An 18,569-nucleotide genomic window follows, 5' to 3' on the forward strand; every position below is an offset into this window, starting at 1 on the left:
GAGGAGAGGAGAGGAGAGGAGAGGAGAGGAGAGGAGAGGAGAGGAGAGGAGAGGAGAGGAGAGGAGAGGAGAGGAGAGGAGAGGAGAGGAGAGGAGAGCAGAGGAGAGGAGAGGAGAGCAGAGGAGAGCAGAGGAGAGCAGAGGAGAGCAGAGGAGAGCAGAGGAGAGCAGAGGAGAGCAGAGGAGAGCAGAGCAGAGGAGAGCAGAGGAGAGCAGAGGAGAGCAGAGGAGAGCAGAGGAGAGCAGAGGAGAGCAGAGGAGAGCAGAGGAGAGCAGAGGAGAGCAGAGGAGAGCAGAGGAGAGGAGAGCAGAGGAGAGGAGAGCAGAGGAGAGGAGAGCAGAGGAGAGGAGAGGAGAGCAGAGGAGAGGAGAGCAGAGGAGAGGAGAGCAGAGGAGAGGAGAGCAGAAAACAGGCTATTTCCATTGGAAGGGCCCTACAACAATCATCTAGTCCAACTGCCTGAACACTTCAGGGCTGACCAAAAGTTAAAGCATGTTGTTAAGGGCATTGTAAAAATGCATCTTAAAACATTGACAGGCTTGGGGCATCGATCACCTCTCCAGGAAGCCTGTTCCAGTGTCCAACCACTCTCTTGGTAAAGAAATGCTTCCTCTAATGTCCCGTCTAAAGCTCTCCTGGCACAGCTTTGAATCACTCCCACATGTCCTATCACTGGATCCCAGGGAGAAGAGATCAGCACCTCCTCTCCAGTTCCCTTCCTCAAGAAGCTGTAGAGAGGAATTTCCCTATTAAATTGACAAATCTTTTTCATGCCACACCTAAACACAAAGTAGTTGTGAAGTTGGAACAAATTTGGAGATCAGAATGAAATATGTTTCACTCAAAGACAATTAGTGGGTTTCTAGATAGTTATCTGCTTAAATCCCATGGCTCAGATGATTTTTTTTTAATCCCAGATATGCACGCAGTCAGCTAAAATGGTTCAGCTGATGTAAGGAAATTAACTGGTGTGCTTAAGCCATCAGATGTATTTTCAAGGCAGTAGCATGAGGGTCCTAGAAGGGCCTGACATCCTGGACTCAAGTCAGCCAACTTACAGAAATATATTATACTTATGCTATGCAACCAAAGATTAGTTATATGATTGAGGTTTTCAGCACTGTCACACAACTGTGATTTCTCCACATGCACCTCAATGGCTGACAAAAGCTGAAGGGGAATGGAGATAATGTAAATTACCTTTTATTAATCTTTCAGTGAGAAAGAATGCGTTTTGCTTCATAGAAAAGAACTCTTACACAAAGAATTAAACAGAAAAGACAACAAATTAAGGGAAACAGAATAGGTTAAAGTGTAACTGAGTTTGACCAAAAAAGATACAACCCCTAAGATGCAGATACATTTCTACTAGTATAACAGCAATTTTATCTACAAGCAAAGCCTATAAAGTACAAATGGTGGAAAACATTCTTAGATCTCAGAAATAATTAACAGCACGTTACCTTTCGATCTTCTTTAAAGACTTCGGCAGCGGTTGTAAAATGTGGAATGGCATTTTTACAGTGGGGACACCCTGTTTGACACAGGAAGAAAAAACCAGCATAAATATTAGTTGTAAATAAGATACTGGGACAAACTCAAGACACAAGGTGAATTAGTGGAAAATTTGTATTAAAAATAATTCTAGACAAGAGTTCTCCAGTTCTGGTAACAGCAGGACAAGGCATCTGTAGACCATGTGTAAGCTACGTGAACTTAAGCACATGTTTAAAATCCCTCTGACTTCAAGCAGTTTAAGTGTATACTTACAGTTACACAACATCCCATATAGGGACCATGGTATAGGGGGCTTTTCTCTATTGCCAGTCCCTTAAGAGCATTTTAAGATTGCTAGCCACAAATGGACAAACCATTTCCCTGCTGCTGTACCTCCTTGGGGGTATTACCATGTAGGTTATTACTGGTGTTGCCACAGATACCAGCTACATTTGGACACAGGAATAAAGGCAGTGCAGTTGTGAACAGGAGGAGGTTGGAAGCTGGAAAGGAAGTTGCCGGGAGTATTTAGAAGTGTTTGGGAATTGCCTGTGTTAGAGCCAAGTCACCAGGAACACAAGGGGAGGGGGAGAGAAGCAAGTCCAACAGACTACACATCTTTCACTTGCGGAGAGCAGAGGTCCAGTCCCAGGTTAGGATGACTGCTGCTGGCCTTCCTGGAGACCTTCCTCCTGTTCATCACAAATGGGCAATCCCAGAAGAGTTTTACAGACCCGGCACACAAGAACCCCACAACATTGTGTGGGAGATGGGCTCATACTTCTTTGTACCACCACAGCACTGAACAAAAGGTCAGTTCATCCCTTGCCTAAACATACACTAAATTTACTCACAAACATTTCAGAAGAAGCCACAGAAGGGGAACAAGAACTGCTCTCTTGATTCAAGATTCAGATGTGAGTGCTCTTAATTCAGAAGCAATGTTTATTGTCTACAATTAATCTAAACTACTCTCAAAATATCAATACTAAGTAAGGCTTTGAAAGGGAAAGTACCTGCATATGTGTAACAAATTACTTTTTTCAAACACAGCATAAAGAGATTGTTCCCAAGCAAAGACTCAGGACACTATTTTTTGCTTAGATGGAGAGAAAAAAGGAACGGACACAATTCTGTCAAGCCTGTATAATGCTAGCAAAGGCAAAAGAGTTTACCCTGCTATTATTTCTGGATAGGAACAGAACAGAGCACAGATGAGTTGCTCACAAGGTCCAATTACAGCTTACGCTACTGTTGTTTACCAGTATTTTACAATGATGAACAAGTGGCTGTGTTACTTTTAAGTCAGTACTGAACAAATGCCCTCTTAGGAGGCTTGCAGCCACCCTCTCATAAACTGCACTCACTCTTTTAGCTGACAAGAAAAACAGTATCTGTGGATAAACACTGCACACCCCTTTCCACAAAGGGAAGGATGCACAACCCTTTCATCTTCACGAAAATGCATTTTCATTGCTTACATGCACTGGTTTGAATTTTAGAGTATTTTTTTCTTCAGAATAGGATTTTGAAAGCACTGCAGTGACATAACCGTATAAATACACTGAGAGTCTATGCAGTAACTAAGAATACTGAAAAGTCAGGGGGACATTTCCTGGGAAACTGAGGCACTTCTGCAAAGCCATCTTAATGGCTTCAAACTCTTTATGCAGCGTAATGGCAGTCTATCCTGATGGCAGCTGTGTTTCAGTGGGAGATAGTGCAGGTCCTCTACAGCTTGCAAACTATAAACTTTGTTGAGTTGTTCAGCATTTGTCTGGGAGAAAATGGTCAAGAAATAAAAGGAGGAGGAGGAAGAGAAGAAGGAGGAAGTGGCAGTGGTGGCAGCTAGTGTTCCAGGCTGCTCCCATGTCCATTAGCCCACTTTGGTGATGCATTTTTTCTCTAACCACTTGCCTGCCCTATCTGCCTGATACTGAAAAGCCTTTGGGTCAAGCCTGCCTCTTGACACATCCTGGATAATTTCCTGTACTGTGGGGTGACTGCCTTGGTTGACTTTTTAGCACTGCTCTAAACAAATAAATCAGAACTGGTGACAACATCTAAAAAGAATTCCAGAGACAAGAATCTGAGAAAAATCAGGCACCCCTGAAACAATAACTGTTGTTCTAGTCCACATACTTATATGCTGTAGTTTACTGGAAAGCACTTCCAACTGTTACACTAAAAAATAAAAGCTCCTAAAAACTTACACCTTTCAGGTTTCCCTTTTTGCTTATGATCTCGAGCTTGAAATTTAGATTTCACCAAACAGCAACTTTCAAACCCTCAATAAAAGATATTTCAAGAGAAACATGAGACCATGTCTTCTTATTCGCCTCTAACACCTTTATGATACATCAGTTGATGTGTCTCCTATCTCACGGGTGCTGGATTTGCAGAGGATGGGGCATTTGGTAAAGCCTCTCTCTAAGTCCCCGCTAAAGTTGCAGCAGGTAAGAGCTCTCCATGAGCCACACTCATCAAGAAAACCAGAACACGACTCAACAAATAACAAGGATATTCTTTCAGACACAGAAAAGTCCAATGGCTATTAAAAATGCAAGCTGCCATTTTACAGGGGCCAACAGATGGCTGGTAAGAAAACAGACCAAGTGGCCATTTAGCTGGTGACTGCTCAGAGAAGCATCAGCAGCTGCTCAATATCCCTTTCACCCTAGTGCATCACCACTGCACATGCTGCTGCTGCATGGTGTTCAATAGGTGGCGTCGAGAAAGGCTTTGAGCATGGTTCTCAGCAAAGATGCACATCTTGTAAGGCCAAAAGGAAGCATCCGATTATCTAGACTGTTATAGCATTTTGGAAAAGGTAGGCAAAACCAAATATGCTTTGAGGTTGTGGTCAAAACACCACACAGAGGAGTGTCATGTAATTCAAAACAACTGATAAAGGAACCTACGCTCACTGCTTTTATTTCCTCTTCTCTGCGATCTTCTCATCTTCCCACACTAATACCAAACGACAAAAAGTTACCTTCATTTACCGATTTGAAGCTACATCCCTCCTCCCCTCACTTCTGTCTTGGCCCAACCTCCTTTCTTTACTGCACTGTGCTTGCAAAACTAAAACACAACCATATGGCTTTTGGCAGAGCTGACTCCAAGTCCAGTAGGCATTTTGTTAGCCTTGGACATCCATCCACGGAACAGATGTGAATGCTATGCTGAATTCCCGAGGAGTTTCAAGGAGTCACCGAAAAAGGGGGAAGGAGCACATCATATGGAATAGCAGAACTTCATCTGTTACAACTTAGAAGCATTGCCAAATGCAGCAAACACTTGGAAGTCACCCAACCCAGTCATTCTATTTAAAGCACACATGCCAAAAAAAATAAAAGCAGAGGCTGATGTCTTCATTTTGACAGACGGAAAACTTGTTCTCCCCATTCCCTCTTCACACCCACTATCACACATTTATTTTAAGTGTTAACACTATCTTCCAGATTTGAAAGTGCAAAGAAAGGAAATGTACTGAGCACTGTACAGGAGGATAGGAAGTGTGCAGACTCCTTACAAAGGATTTTCCAGATGGGCTGCAATGGTAAGAGATTAAACTGGTGGCATCTGAAGGTGTGGGTAAGCTGTCAAGAATCAAAAGGTCCTGCCCCTTCCCAGTTGTATTTATAGGACAGTAAGCCACTATGGACTAAAGATGTGGGAAGATTAATTCCATTTCATTTTAGTTGAATAATTTGGGTGCTATGGTAGGCGCACAGGCTTCCTTCAAGGCCAAGAGGCAGACTTTCAATTGAGCAGCACTGGAAGTAGCACTTCTGGGAGCAGAGCCTTCTAACGTAGGTGCAGGGCTTTGCTTTACCAATTTTCTTTCTTCATTTTTACACCATTGTCAAATTTGATCTCAACAGGGTTAACAGCAGATGTGAACTGAACAGTAATTTCCTGTGCCTGACTTGAGATATCTGAAAGAAATCTGCTCCTGGAACATCTAGCCTTTCCAAAGGATCCCAGCACTGGTGCTCAAAACCTCTAATCACTTCTGAAAATCTCAAGCTGATTTCATTTCCTAATGCAGAAACACACTTGCATCACCTGGCAGGAAAGCAGAAGAGCCCAACATCTAATGCACATGCAGTACCAGGTGTTAAGGCCATTCTCTGTTCCCAATCAGCAAATTATACAGATTTGTTATAGCTCTGGCCAGACATTCTCACCAATCTGTGCTCAAAATTTTGCACTCTGGAGGCACCGCCAAGCAGCCCGTGGTGGCATCTGCTCTGCCTGACCACTGAAGTCTGCTGGAAGATGGGGGCTGCCTGCTTAAACCACAAGTCCACGGATCCATATGAGAACATCAGCAATAGAGGGCTTTTAAGTTCTCTTCGCCTCTGCATTACAAATTTAAAATTTTACATGAACCCGATATTTTCTACAGGTTTTTTTTCCACCATTCATGCTGTAAAGTTGGTTAAGGGCTGGGAAGGCACACTGTAGTACAGTCATGGAGGGCACCATCAGATTCCTCACCTTGAAAATCAAGTGGTTCTGGATTGATCCAGTACATGAAAAATATGGTTTCTGTGGGTAAAAATTCAAGAGGAATGGCTGATGAACAGTAGACAAGGGAAATCAAGTAAGCAAGTAAGCAGGCTTCATTCAGACCCATTATCTCTGAGGGGGAGAGGGAGTCAGTCTCTCCAATTAGAGAGGCGTTTAAAAGAAAGCTAGTGGGTCTTTGGGGAGATGAAGTGATGGAAAATATATAGCCCAGCTTATTTTCTGTGAACTGAATTTACTGATAGCAGGAACAACTGCATGGTACAGCATTTTCTCTGGGTGTCTTTGAGGAAAGAATCAATGAGCCAACATTTGGGCACAGAAAGGTGTTGGAGAGGCCAGCATGGAAGCTAGCTTCATCCTCATGGAAACACTGGTTTGAGGACTCTGAAGAAATAAAGAACTGCAGGGTTGAGCTGGATGTGGTTTCCAACATGATGTCACAAAACATTTGTATACATGATGGAAAACAAATATACTGCATGGGGAAATAGAGAAACTTACTAACCGCTCACATCACCTTGAAAACTATTTTTTTTTTAAAAAAGCAGACTGAGGAAAAAACAGTATAAACCCTTTTGTCAGGTAAGGTAAGAAAGACAGAAAACTGATATTAAAAACCAAGTGCACGCTGCCCCAAACATGAGTAATCAAGTATATGTCGTGGTAGCAATTCAATAAATCCACAGAAATAATATCCTGTATTAAGAACTGTAAACATCTCCCATAATTGCAGGGTGCCATGGGATGCAGAAGGGATGCAAAGAGGATTTCAAAGCAATGGAACAATCAAGTGTATAACCTACATGTCTTTATTACATTCAAATGGAGAATTTTTCATTGGACAGAGTTGGGTTTTTTTAACCAAGAGAAGTGTTTAGAGTTGATAGTGAGTCCAAAGAAAAACTTACAGTTTCTTAAAACTTCAATGTACAGAAGTATTAGCACCAGATGGCAATTACAAAGATGTCTCCAGAGCAGTGCATGAAACAAATGCACCCTGTTGGACAATATTCACCTTATTACTTTTAAAATAAAATTGTGTGAAATTTTCAGAATTGCCTAAATCAAGTTTTCTCTCCAAAAAACACAGGTTTCTTCTTGCTTAAATATGAAAAATGTCCTTTAAGTTACTTCATGCTTTGTTTAATTTGAAACTACAAAGCCCAGTGATATAATATAACCTCTCTACAGCTGAACAGTACAAGGTTAATTCAGTTTCTTTAGAAGAGTGGAAGCTGTATTAGCATAGCACACAGAAGAAAGGTGAAGCTGTTTTTAATGAATATAAATCAAAAGCTAACAATTTGTACAGAATAGATAAAGGAAGCAAATGGACATCAAAGCAGTATCTACAGTCAGCAGAGGTAATAATGATGTTTTAAGTATATAAGGGGCTTTAAATGTATTAGAAGCAAAAGAAATCCAAACAATACTAGCAATATAGCTTTGAAAGAAAATGATGGAGTTGTCAAAAAGGACTTCATTGAATATATAAATGAAAATATTAAGTAGGTGCGGAGAGGGCCTCTATGCCTGGCACCTCCAAAATGCTGTTTGCAGTCCTGGGTCAATCAAGAACTGGAGTGGGCTCAGAAGACCCGTGAGAAAAACCACAGGACTGGAAGGTGTGTTTCATGGCAAAGGGAGTCAGGAAGCTCAGTGTTCAACAGCTTAAATCCAAAGATAAAGAAGCGAGAGAAATCGAGAAAAGTCAATCTAGTTTTCATAATAACAAGCTATTCAAGCAGAGTGCCAAAGGCTAAGTAACCTCCAGAGCTGGCTGCGTGCTGAAGCCAGTCAAATTCAGACAGGAAATTCAATTCCCCATCACTAGTGATTTTTAGTCTGAAAGGAAATGGTTTTCTGAAAAAGATGCTTTCATGCAGTGGTTCTCTACCTGATCAGACTGCAGCCTGTCCTTGACTCACATCGCTGAGCTGAAACTGCTACAGAGGTGATATGGTTTTGCTGTCCTTGTATCACCATCTCCCGAGCGGCCAGGAGCTGCAGTGTGCCAGTACTGCCCCACCGGTCAGGTGAGGATGACAGTCCTGCTGACCCTAACCTGAGCATCCTAACTAAAATGGCTATACACCAGTGCAGTATCAGGCATTTTGACTTCAGAAAGCTTATACTTTTTGCCCACTATTAATACATAATGACATATAACCCCACCCATGTTGTTTCCGTGTGTGCCTTTAGCATCTTGTACATAATAAAATCTGATAAATAAAGTAACAAAACGATGTGCATATATGTTACATGAGATTTTTTCAGAGATAGTTTAAACATGCATCCTTTTTAATGTTGTAGACTGTTTCCATATCAAATATACTAACTTAAACTGTATTTTCAATAGCAAAGACCTGGCCAACTACTCAGAGATCTGAAAGCCCAGTGATTTGTGAGACCATGGTGTTTGTGCTGTTTGTGCTCTACCCTCAGCACGAGGAAGGGCTATGCTCCCCCTTCAGCCCCCAGCTTCCTTTAGTACCTCTCAACGGGTGATCTCAAATGCTTTAACTAATATCAATTAATTAGGCTTCAAATTGCCCCTAAGAGAGGCAGACGTGATTATCCCCCTCTGTCATTACAACCAAGGTTAAATGGAGTCAGGAAGAGGTTAAGTGACTCTCAGGATTCACAATCCTGCTTGTCAGGGAGCGAGGCTGCAAGGTGCTGACTCCATTCATTCAACTGCAAAACCATCGGGGCCTCAGAGGGCTCAGCACAGGGCAGGATGGAGCCTTCAGTGTGCCAAGTGCAGAGCAGGGAATGACTTTCCGATTCCCCATCTCTGCTTGAAATCATCACCGTCTAAATAACAGGGGTAGATACTGCCCTCCGTTATTGGTTTTTAAATGACTGCAATTTTAAGCAAGTGAAAGCAGCACATTGCACAGCTATCAAAGTAAACCCAGGAGCTTGTAGACCACAGAGTAAAGCAAAGCCTGTTTCCACTTCAAAAGTTCCAAGTGATTAACTAGAATTAAAACAAGAATATTACTTGGTCAATCAAGAAAAGACAGGCTATAGACAGTAATTGCACAGATAAGAGCCGAAAATGGGTATACTTCTTAAACCAACACAATTCGTGTAGCTACAGAAGTTACTGAATCCACAGGCAGATTTGAGAAAGGCATTTGGAGATGTTACTGAAAGGTTAATTCGCATTTGTTCTACCAGTAGAGAACTGGAGAGCCTTTTAATTGAATATGTGGAACCAAAGCTCATTTTATGACATGACCTGACACACAGCATAATCATATTTCCAAGACACAGATATTAGTAATTGAAAGGAGGGGGATTTGTCCTTTGATTTCAAAAAGGTCATGAGGTTTTCAGTTAAGCGTCGGGTCAACCAGGGCTTGCCTCACTGCTCTTAACAACAGGCAACCTACTACCAATTTCACAGCCTGCTGGTGGGTTTTGTGTTTTTTTCCAAGCTATCTGAACTCTTATTTTGCAGCACTTTGGGAGTATACCGAGGAGATGAGGAATACAAAAACCAAATCTTTAGAAACCACAGACTTAGACATGAACAATTGCAATAGCAGCAACAAAGTCACCAGGCCAAATTGCAAAGGTGAGAAGAGGAGAAAGACTCGGCACAAAACTCCTGGAGTGTTTTATCCACTATAAAAGGCAAGGATACGACTGAGTGCAGTGAATTACAAATTACATGACAACACTTGGCATTTGACAAAAAGCAACCCTTTAAGATGGAAAGCTGTAGAGCAAGCCACCTCTGGACAGAAAGGGTTAAAGAGCAACAGTTACATCCAGAACAAAACTTAAGCGTCAGTTCCAGCAGACCTGGATTTTCCAGATAAGCTGTGTCACTGGTCCATGTGGCACAAATGAAGCTGGTAACAGCAGTTAACCAAGTCAGCATCAGTTAAAGAGTAAACAAAATAATTTTGGCAGCTAACATGCCAGTGGATGCAACTGGTAATCAGAAGATAAACTGCTCTGAGTTAGCAGTGGTCCAGCAGTGCTGGGGGAGGCACCATTCAATTACACCTGTGCTAAGTGAGGCTCAAAAGCAGCCCCTGTTACAATAATGTTGCATCATCAGAAAAAGCATCTGTCTTATTGGAAATGGGTTTGATGACAGTGCCTAAGGGTGGGTGGCATATTCATAGTTAAATTCTCCTAATGCACTCCACACAGACTTTACATGACATTGAACCAACACAGCTGTGTGTCTGCAAGGGGAGAATTTCACAGGCCAAGGGCATGTACTTCCCTCCTCTTCCCCTTCTCACCAGCCCGAACTGTTTATATACAGGTAATATTCTTCAATTCAAACAGCTGTAACAGTTTAGGCTTATGACAGATTTAAAGCATGAATGCTGTCTTACAAAACAAGAGGAGCTGGATCACCCAGACAAAATTTAGCTTAATGCCACAGCTCCACAATAGCCACCTCTGAGCACTTCTGCCATGGCGATGTGCAGTCCTAAGAAGTGCCTCAACTTCTGAGTCAAGAGCAGTTAAAACTGTTCTCTCAGTGCTAATTAATATCCTCGACACAAATACTGGGGCTAAGAGCAGTTCTGCCAGCCTGATTGCAGAGACCACTCCATAAATTCATCCTTTATCAAAACCAGCCTGTTAATGGGCTCTGTGGCATCTGCACTATTTACACAGACAGGAATGCACCTTGCTAAAGTGAGCCTGTAGCAAGAGCACCACTAATGCAGGAGAGAAACCAGTTAGTGGCAGAGCTAACATATCAAAATTGTGCAGTGCCAGCCCACGCAGGATTTAAAGCGTCGTTATCAGAGGGTCCAGACCTCGCTTCTGCCTCAGTCAACAACCAGAAAATCCTTCCTGCAAGGGTTTTTGCCTTGAAATGGATTCTTTCTGTTCAGCATGTTTTTAATAATTTTTTGATAGCTTAAGCTTCATTTACAAACACACACATTTTGTTCAGGCTCTTTGATACAGCCTCCTAATGAAAACTTAACAAGATGTGCTTGCAAGTGATGGGAAAACCTCTTGCAGGAGCCAATCCGAGGCCATCGTGGGACACTGAATTCACCTGTGCTGCTGCTTTGCTCCATGCATCTGGATCCATTAAATCAACCGTTGAGTATTTTAGCCCCCACTGTGCAGTCTTCATACGGAAGAACTATGCCACCCAGGTCTGCTCAGCACTGAGACCCAGATGGGTCATCTCAGGCCCAGCAGCCACTGGCTGAAGCCTCACGGTCAGTCAAAATTGCCGTGTTTTGTTACAGCAGTCCAGCTTAGCCAGAACACAGCATCATCTCACCAAACCTTCCTGTGCAAAGGCTGAGATACGGTGCAAACAGCTTTGTCCCAGCTTACTTCAAAAAATGGGAGGGATGAAAAGGAGACATCACCACTTTCTTAAGAACAGCTTTTTGATGACAGCTTGGGTCCCAGGAGCAAGCTAGCAGGGCCAGAGGAGCACACTGGCTCTCCCGGCTGTTAGCATTAACAGCCAAAACACCGTTTGCACCCCCTCTGCACACAGTGCAACCCACTCTGGCAAGGACTCTCAGCTAAGTGCTTTTTTGTCGTTGCATAGTCCTCGATGAATAACTTGGACAGAAAAAACCGGGTAGTTTTTATTATGAAGACAGAGAAGGAGCATACCAGGATACAGAATGATTAATATTTTGAAACAAAGCCTGCGGGTAAAATTAATGCAAGTTTGCTTTAGCTCTCAGCATTTTATGCACTGCTGATGAAACACACAGGGAAAGACAGATTTAGTCTGAACTGAAATAATGATCCCTATCTGATTTCTTACTGCTGAACAAATACCTGATTCCTTTACTTCTTACTGATGGCCAGATGATCCATCAGATGGCAATGATGTCAAGATTCCTGCTTGACTTGGAAGACAAAGAACTCTCTTTGTTTTACATCAGAACAATACCCAGGTACCATCTCCCACTAACAGCTTGGAGTAACAACACACAGTCTTTTAATGGCTGAAACAGCATCCCAAAATCTTCTGTGATTTTATCAGGTGCAACACAGATTAAGGACCCTCATTCACTACTTCTAGCTCTGAAAGAAAAACCCTACAAAAAATTTAAGTGAAGAGCCAAGGCTGATGTCTCTTAATTGCATATCCTCTTGTTGCAGTGCAGCCACTTACTCAACACAAAAATGCCTCATTAAAATCATTCTCAATACTGTTTATTTCTGGGTGTTCTTTGGGTAACCCCTGTGGGTCAGGCTTCACCAGAAAATAACCTTTTCCAGCTGACAAAAATAATTTCCAGTGAAGTGAAAGTTTCACTGCTGAACAGAGAACCGGAAATCAGCTCCCAGCAAAGTATTTATTAAAAATACCCATTCTGCGAACCCCGTTGAGTCCCACAAATTGAGGCCATTTGGCAAGTTAATAACATTGGCAACTGCCACCCTTACAAACCATTAAAAGGAGCATTTTCCCCCTATTATTTCTCATTGCTGCTGAAAGTCTTTATTTTTTAAGACTGCTTATTACCTTGTGTTTTTACAAAAGTAGGAACTGAATGAATTTGCCCAATGCCAAGCCTTTCCATTAAAAGTGACTGATCTAAGAAATAAGTGCCCCCCTCCGTCCCACCCCCATCATCTGGACCTGTTAATGACTGGTCTATTATACATAATTCCTGTTTCTGACACAGTTGATTCATTTGTAGCTTCTTTGGGGGCAGCAATCTTGACCGAAAAATGATATGAATGTGTTTTCCTGTGTTGGTCTCTCATTCTTATGAGCCACAAATGGACAGCTTCTGTTTCTGTGCAAGAGTTAGTAGGGGGTGTTATTAAGCCTTTTGTATTTAGAGAAAATCAGAACTCGATGGGAAGTGTAAAAAAGAACCCCAAAACCAACCCCCCTCAAAAGCCCAAAAAACCACTCTGTATTTCAAACTCTAGTGTTACTGTTCCTAGAAACACAGCGTTGCTGTGGTTGGAAGGCACTTCTGGAGACCTAGTCCAACTCTCCTGCTCAAAAAAGGATCAACTAGAGCAGGTTGCCCTGCACTGTGTCCAGTTGGGTTTTGAATATCTCCAAGGATGGAGGCTCCACACCCTCTCTGGTCAACCTGTTCCAGTGTTCAACCACCCCCACAGTAAAAAAAAAGCCACTTCCTCTTATGTTGAAGCAAAATTTCCTGTGTTTCAATTAGTGCCCATTGCCTCTTGTCCTGTCCCTGGGCACTGCAGAGAAGAGTCTGTTTCTGTCTTCTTTAACCCACACATTAGGCACTTACACATAGTGATAAGATCCTCCTGAGTCTCCTCTTCTCCAGCCTAAACAGTCCCAGCTCTCTCAGACTCTCCTCATATGTCAGATGCTCCAGACCCTTAATCACCATCATGGCCCTTCACTGGATTTACTCCAGTGTGTCAATGTCCTCTCTGTACTGGGGAGCCCGGAACTGGACACAGCAATCCAACTGTGTCTCACCAGCACCGAGTAGAGGGGAAGGATCAGCTCCCTTGACCTGCTGGTGATGTTCTGCCTAATGCAGTCGAGGATGCTCATCTATGGAGCTTGTGTCCCCAGCTCTGAATCGTTTCTACAAGAGCATAAGTTTGAGGGAGCATCACCCAAGAACAGCTAAACCTTGATGGTCGCATCACCAAATTACTGCATCAAAAAGGTGTATTAAATCCCAGAGATGAACAAGGCAGAAGAGGGAACCATGTGAGTTTTAGTTAGAGAACGTGGTAGTCTTTAATTTGATATGGGTCTTTGCATTGGCTCGACAAAAAATTCCATATAGGACTCTTAAGGGCTTCCCCAGACAGATTTTGGGTTAAAAACACAGTACACTCCTGAAGAACTATCTGCATCTCTATTTCATTGAAAAATGCTCACCTAGCTTCAATCACATTATTTTCTCTTAATTCAGTTTGAGTAATGCAGCAAAAACATCTCCAACTGAGAAGACATGTTATTTACTGGAACTTTGTTGCCCTTTGTGATTCTGACAACTAATCACAACCAACTGCTTCTATTTTGTACAGTTTTCAGTGCTATAGTAGGAGGAGGTTAAAATTTAATGCATCGGCAAAGTCAAATCTCAATTATGTGGGATAATGGAGTGGAGAGAGCACATAAAAGTAAAAATGCAGATAAAACACATTCAGATAAGCTATATGAACAAACAGTAAGGACATAAGAAAGAAGAAACAAAAGTCAGTGTGTTGATCCCAGAAGAGGCACTGATGCAAACTTGTCAGTCCAGGATGCTAGGCATTTAATCCTGAGAGTCTTGAAACAAGCTCTGGATGTAGACCACAGACATGCAGCTAGTGTACTTCTGGCCATACCCGGTTAAGCACTGCAGTCTAACTGGGCCAGGCTGGATCTATTCTTGTCCATTTGGCTCAATTCCAAATTTGGTCCACAGCCTCCCAATCCTGATCATCCACATACCAGGGTACGTGTGTACACCAAACCATACTCAGACTAGTTGTCCCCTCTCCCCATTTCTGGGTGAAGCCAAGCAGTTACAAAAGGAAACCTCGGGTAGCTGATGGTATCTACTACTCCAACGTCTGGTCTGTGGAGATAATATAGATCCCACAAACCCCCCCAAAACACCTCACAAATGCTGGTGCAATAAGCCTACTGCTCTCAAATGCTCCTTGAACCCCTCATGGCAGTCCCCAGGACACAACACACACCTGTGGCATCATGCTTCACTTCAGCAGACTGTACCATTGTCCCCCTCTTATTTTAGCCATTTTGAACTCACAGATAAGGGTTTGGGATGACAATTACATCTTAAGACCACAAGAGCCTCACAAAGGTCCAGAGAAGATCTGGGCCAGGTGCTGTGCAGCACAGATGCCAGCAGCCTGCTCCAACTGCAGTCCTGAGAAGCACCAACAAGGGTCAGCACACATCACGAGCCTGCATGGCGTGGTGGCCACAGAGGGTACAGAACAGGTTTAAGCAGTTATTGGCACAGGTAGCACTAGCATTAGCTTTTCTATAGCTGGCACTTTTGCTCCAAGACAGTACTGGGGACCTGCCCCTGCTGCTGCCTCCTGCCCCAAATCAGTCATCAGGGTGCACAGAGATACCACCAGGGAGGAATGGGGACATGAAACCAAGAACAGAAACCAAGAACATCACACTCTGTGGGTGTTAAGTCCACAGGAGTGGATTTTTTTCCCAGTAATTTAAAGGGTTTTGATTCGGATTCTCAGTCCTTAAAATATTCCACAGGCACCAGGAATAACCTTTATGCTTCACCCACATTCAGGGTGATGGAGTAATGAGTTCCCCATCTTTTCCATGTGGATGTAGCAGTCTTCTCTTCCAGAGCTAAATCACTGCAAAGCACCATTTGGTACCATTAAAGCACCACTCAGCTCAGTCCAGAGTTATCGGCATAGCAGCAGACTGATGGTTCTCCTATACATATTAAGTAATTTGGACTGGAAGCTGCCACAGAAAATCCAGATCTCATTTTAATTTGCATGTAAGATATGTATCTGTGGCCTTTGCCTAAAGGTTTGTCACTCTAGCTGAAAGCTTTACAAAGGTCAGAATATTCAACTTTCTGCTTTAAATTCTAATGACAGATGAGAGATACATTTCTTAGCATAAATATTTATATATAAACATACTTTATATACGCATGTATACACACACCCCCAATCTTAAAATATCTCAGCATATGTGTAAGTGTAACAAATACTGTCATAGAGTCACAAGTGAATGGAGTAATGTACCATGAGTCTGCACTGACCTAAGATGTGGATCTGAATAGAAAAAGAAAATTATTGGAGATAATGGGACCTGGCAATTTTAGCAGTGTTCCTTCTGCACTAAAATAAGCAAGTTAAGACTAATTGGCAATGTAAGCTCCAAGAGGTCTCAAGATTGAGAAAATGGTAAACAAAAGCTAATCTATCAAATTTAGCAGGAGGCACATTATCACTGCAGAAAAGCTGAAAAATAGAATGATTTGTACCATTCTATTGCATCAATGATTATTTCACAGAAACCAGAAATTTAAAATATTCATCTGCTACTTTCCCCTGCACCCAACAAAGGGCAGGCTCGTTACACTCCCTTTGTGTGCCTGCTTTCTGCTTTGCACACAGACACTTCCATATTTAGAGAGAACAAACCTGACAAATCAGAAACTGTGCATGACCCACATACTGACAATACAACTGCAACATTGACTGTCTTCGGAGTCACAGGAAGGCCAGAAGTGGTTCCAGTTAACACCTCTCTGTCCTGTACATAGGTGCTCTCACGCAGCACTGTATCCAAAACGGTGCCAGAAGAACACGTCTGAAGGGCAGCCTCAAAGGACCCAACAGTCTTGCATCATGCAAGCCTTGCTTTTACAGCCTGTTCGTACAGACAGGGCCAGCCTGATCTTTATTCACCTCTCCTGGTGTAAGGGTACAAGTCAACTCGTAAAGAACAGTATCATAATTAGCCATCAGGTAAGTTGCTTCACGCTTTCAACCCCGAAAGCTACATACTCACTGCCTGTAGTGTCTTTGATTTAAGCATGGCCTTAAAAAAGACCAAGAATTTAAGTGCCTTAAAAAGATGCAGGTAAAAACCAAAAGGGAAATAAATCTCTCTCTTCCACAGGAAGTCACTCATTGGATAAAGAGAACTTAAGAGATGACAAACTCCTAAATCTTACCATTTCGTGTGCAATCATTTGATTTTAAAGTTACAGCTTGCTCTTAACCACTTGAGGTCCATGAATCAGAAATTCCTGGCACATGGGCAACTTTTAGTCAATAGGTGGTGGGAACTGGAGTTGAGAAGGGATTAAGTCCCCTTCCCTTTTCTTTTACAACCTTCCAGAAATCTCCCTTCTGAAATGCACTCCTCCCTTCTCCCACATCCCACAACCAGCAGGGCTTCGTGGGAGCCCAAAAGCATTCATGTTTAATTCTCTGACAGAAAAGCAAAATAAGGGGCTGCCTGATTAAACATTAAGGACCTGAGCTTTTTCTCCCTTTCTGGAAAATACTTTCAGTTTAATAGGAACAAGTTAGTAACTGCTTATCTGAAGGTTATCCATGAATTGCAGGGCTGGCCATGTGATAGGGAAGAATTTTTCTTGTATCTGGGGGGGGCTGAGTCATGGTGCTATAAAAGCAAGTTAATACTATCTAATACTAAGTGCTAGCATTATCTTCTTCCTTTGACAGACACCTCAAAAGTTAAGAACCTGTACCAAGTCTGCCTGTCTCTGGGACAACACAGGAAAACAGAAGAGGTCCCTCCCTTTCATCTAATTTATAAAGGGCCCGATTCAAAACTTCTCTAGAAATATTCTCAGGAGCTTCAAAAAGAAAGCATGCGTGTGATGCACACAGAACAATCTGGGAGGAGGAAGGTATGCCCATATTCCCAGTGGAGATTTAAATGTAGATTTATTACAGACAAGATTTCTTCCATCAAAATTTGTTCTCAGCCTCTGGGGACTGATTCCTCCTACACCACTATATCGATTTCACTACTGAAGTGCTGCACTAATGAGTCAGGCTCTCCATGTCCATTGTGCTACTACAAAGGAACACATTTTGTTATATGGACCATAAAATGCAGCAGAGGAAAATAAATCTGTTTTGGTTTTGTACCCCTGCCTGCTTTGGTGTCTGCATTAACATAATAACTCTTCCAATAAACACTGTATACTGTTTTGTTTCCATTTATAAAGATACAAACAATGGTGCCAATGAAGGTCCCATGCGGTTATATTCAGAATCAGCTATTTACCCTTTAAAGTCTGGGGCAGCGAGGGAATTCATATGCAGAATTAATAAATTCAGGATTTCCTAAACTGTAGGGTTTATAAAACCCATCCACATAGAGAGGTATTTACTCACATGGTGCATAGAACATGACAAGAGTGTGCTTCTTCTTCTTCAAGGACTCCCTGAAGTCTTCTCCAGCAAGGTGGATAACGCTGGTCTGTTTTTCTTCCCATGCAGGCTCAGGTGGAGGTGGTGCTTCAGGACTAGAAAAGAAAGGAATGAGATTGTTTTGAAAATGTTTCTGGAAATAGACAAATGGGCATCGCATCCTGGTCATAACTACCATGAGGGAACTGAGGCTGAACAATCCTTCAGGGTGCCTGTTCAGTAGAAAAACATACTCGGTATTTCCAACACCAGATAACAACAAAAAAGATGCAAGTTAATTTCTGTAACTCAATAAAAATATAATTTAAGTGATTGTACTCAGGCATATAAGTAGGAATGCAGAATAAATATTTCCTACATTGTATCCAACATCTGGGTGGAAAGAACATCGCTCTTGTATCACTGTATCATCCATAGGCATGAATTGAGAAGAACAGCAAGCAGGTGGAATCAAAAGGCAACCAATACAGAACAGCATCTTCCATTCAAACATCCTTTTTGTACTCTTTATCGCTATCATGCAAGCTTCTATAAAGAATTTCATGACCTTCTCTTGAATTCAGATATTAAAGCCAGGATGCAATAATCAGCATCGTTCCACTTGGAAGACTGGGGGTGGCTGAACTGGAATATT

At 42.3% G+C, this 18,569-nt stretch overlaps 1 protein-coding gene across 2 annotated transcripts in view; it reads right to left on the reverse strand.

Moving 5' to 3' along the window:
• Positions 1-18,569, reverse strand: part of PDIA5 (protein disulfide isomerase family A member 5) — a 103,398-nt gene that overhangs the window by 12,454 nt on the left and 72,375 nt on the right. For both annotated transcript variants that reach the window (XM_074828732.1, XM_074828731.1), the window contains exons 14-15: positions 17,900-18,030; positions 1,465-1,535 (exon numbers count right to left, since the gene is read on the reverse strand). In XM_074828732.1, the coding sequence (XP_074684833.1) occupies positions 1,465-1,535; positions 17,900-18,030 (202 nt within the window). The remainder of the gene's footprint in view (positions 1-1,464; positions 1,536-17,899; positions 18,031-18,569) is intronic.

This window comes from Strix aluco, chromosome 6 (assembly GCF_031877795.1).
Source record: "Strix aluco isolate bStrAlu1 chromosome 6, bStrAlu1.hap1, whole genome shotgun sequence".
Taxonomy (NCBI): Eukaryota; Metazoa; Chordata; class Aves; order Strigiformes; family Strigidae; genus Strix; species Strix aluco.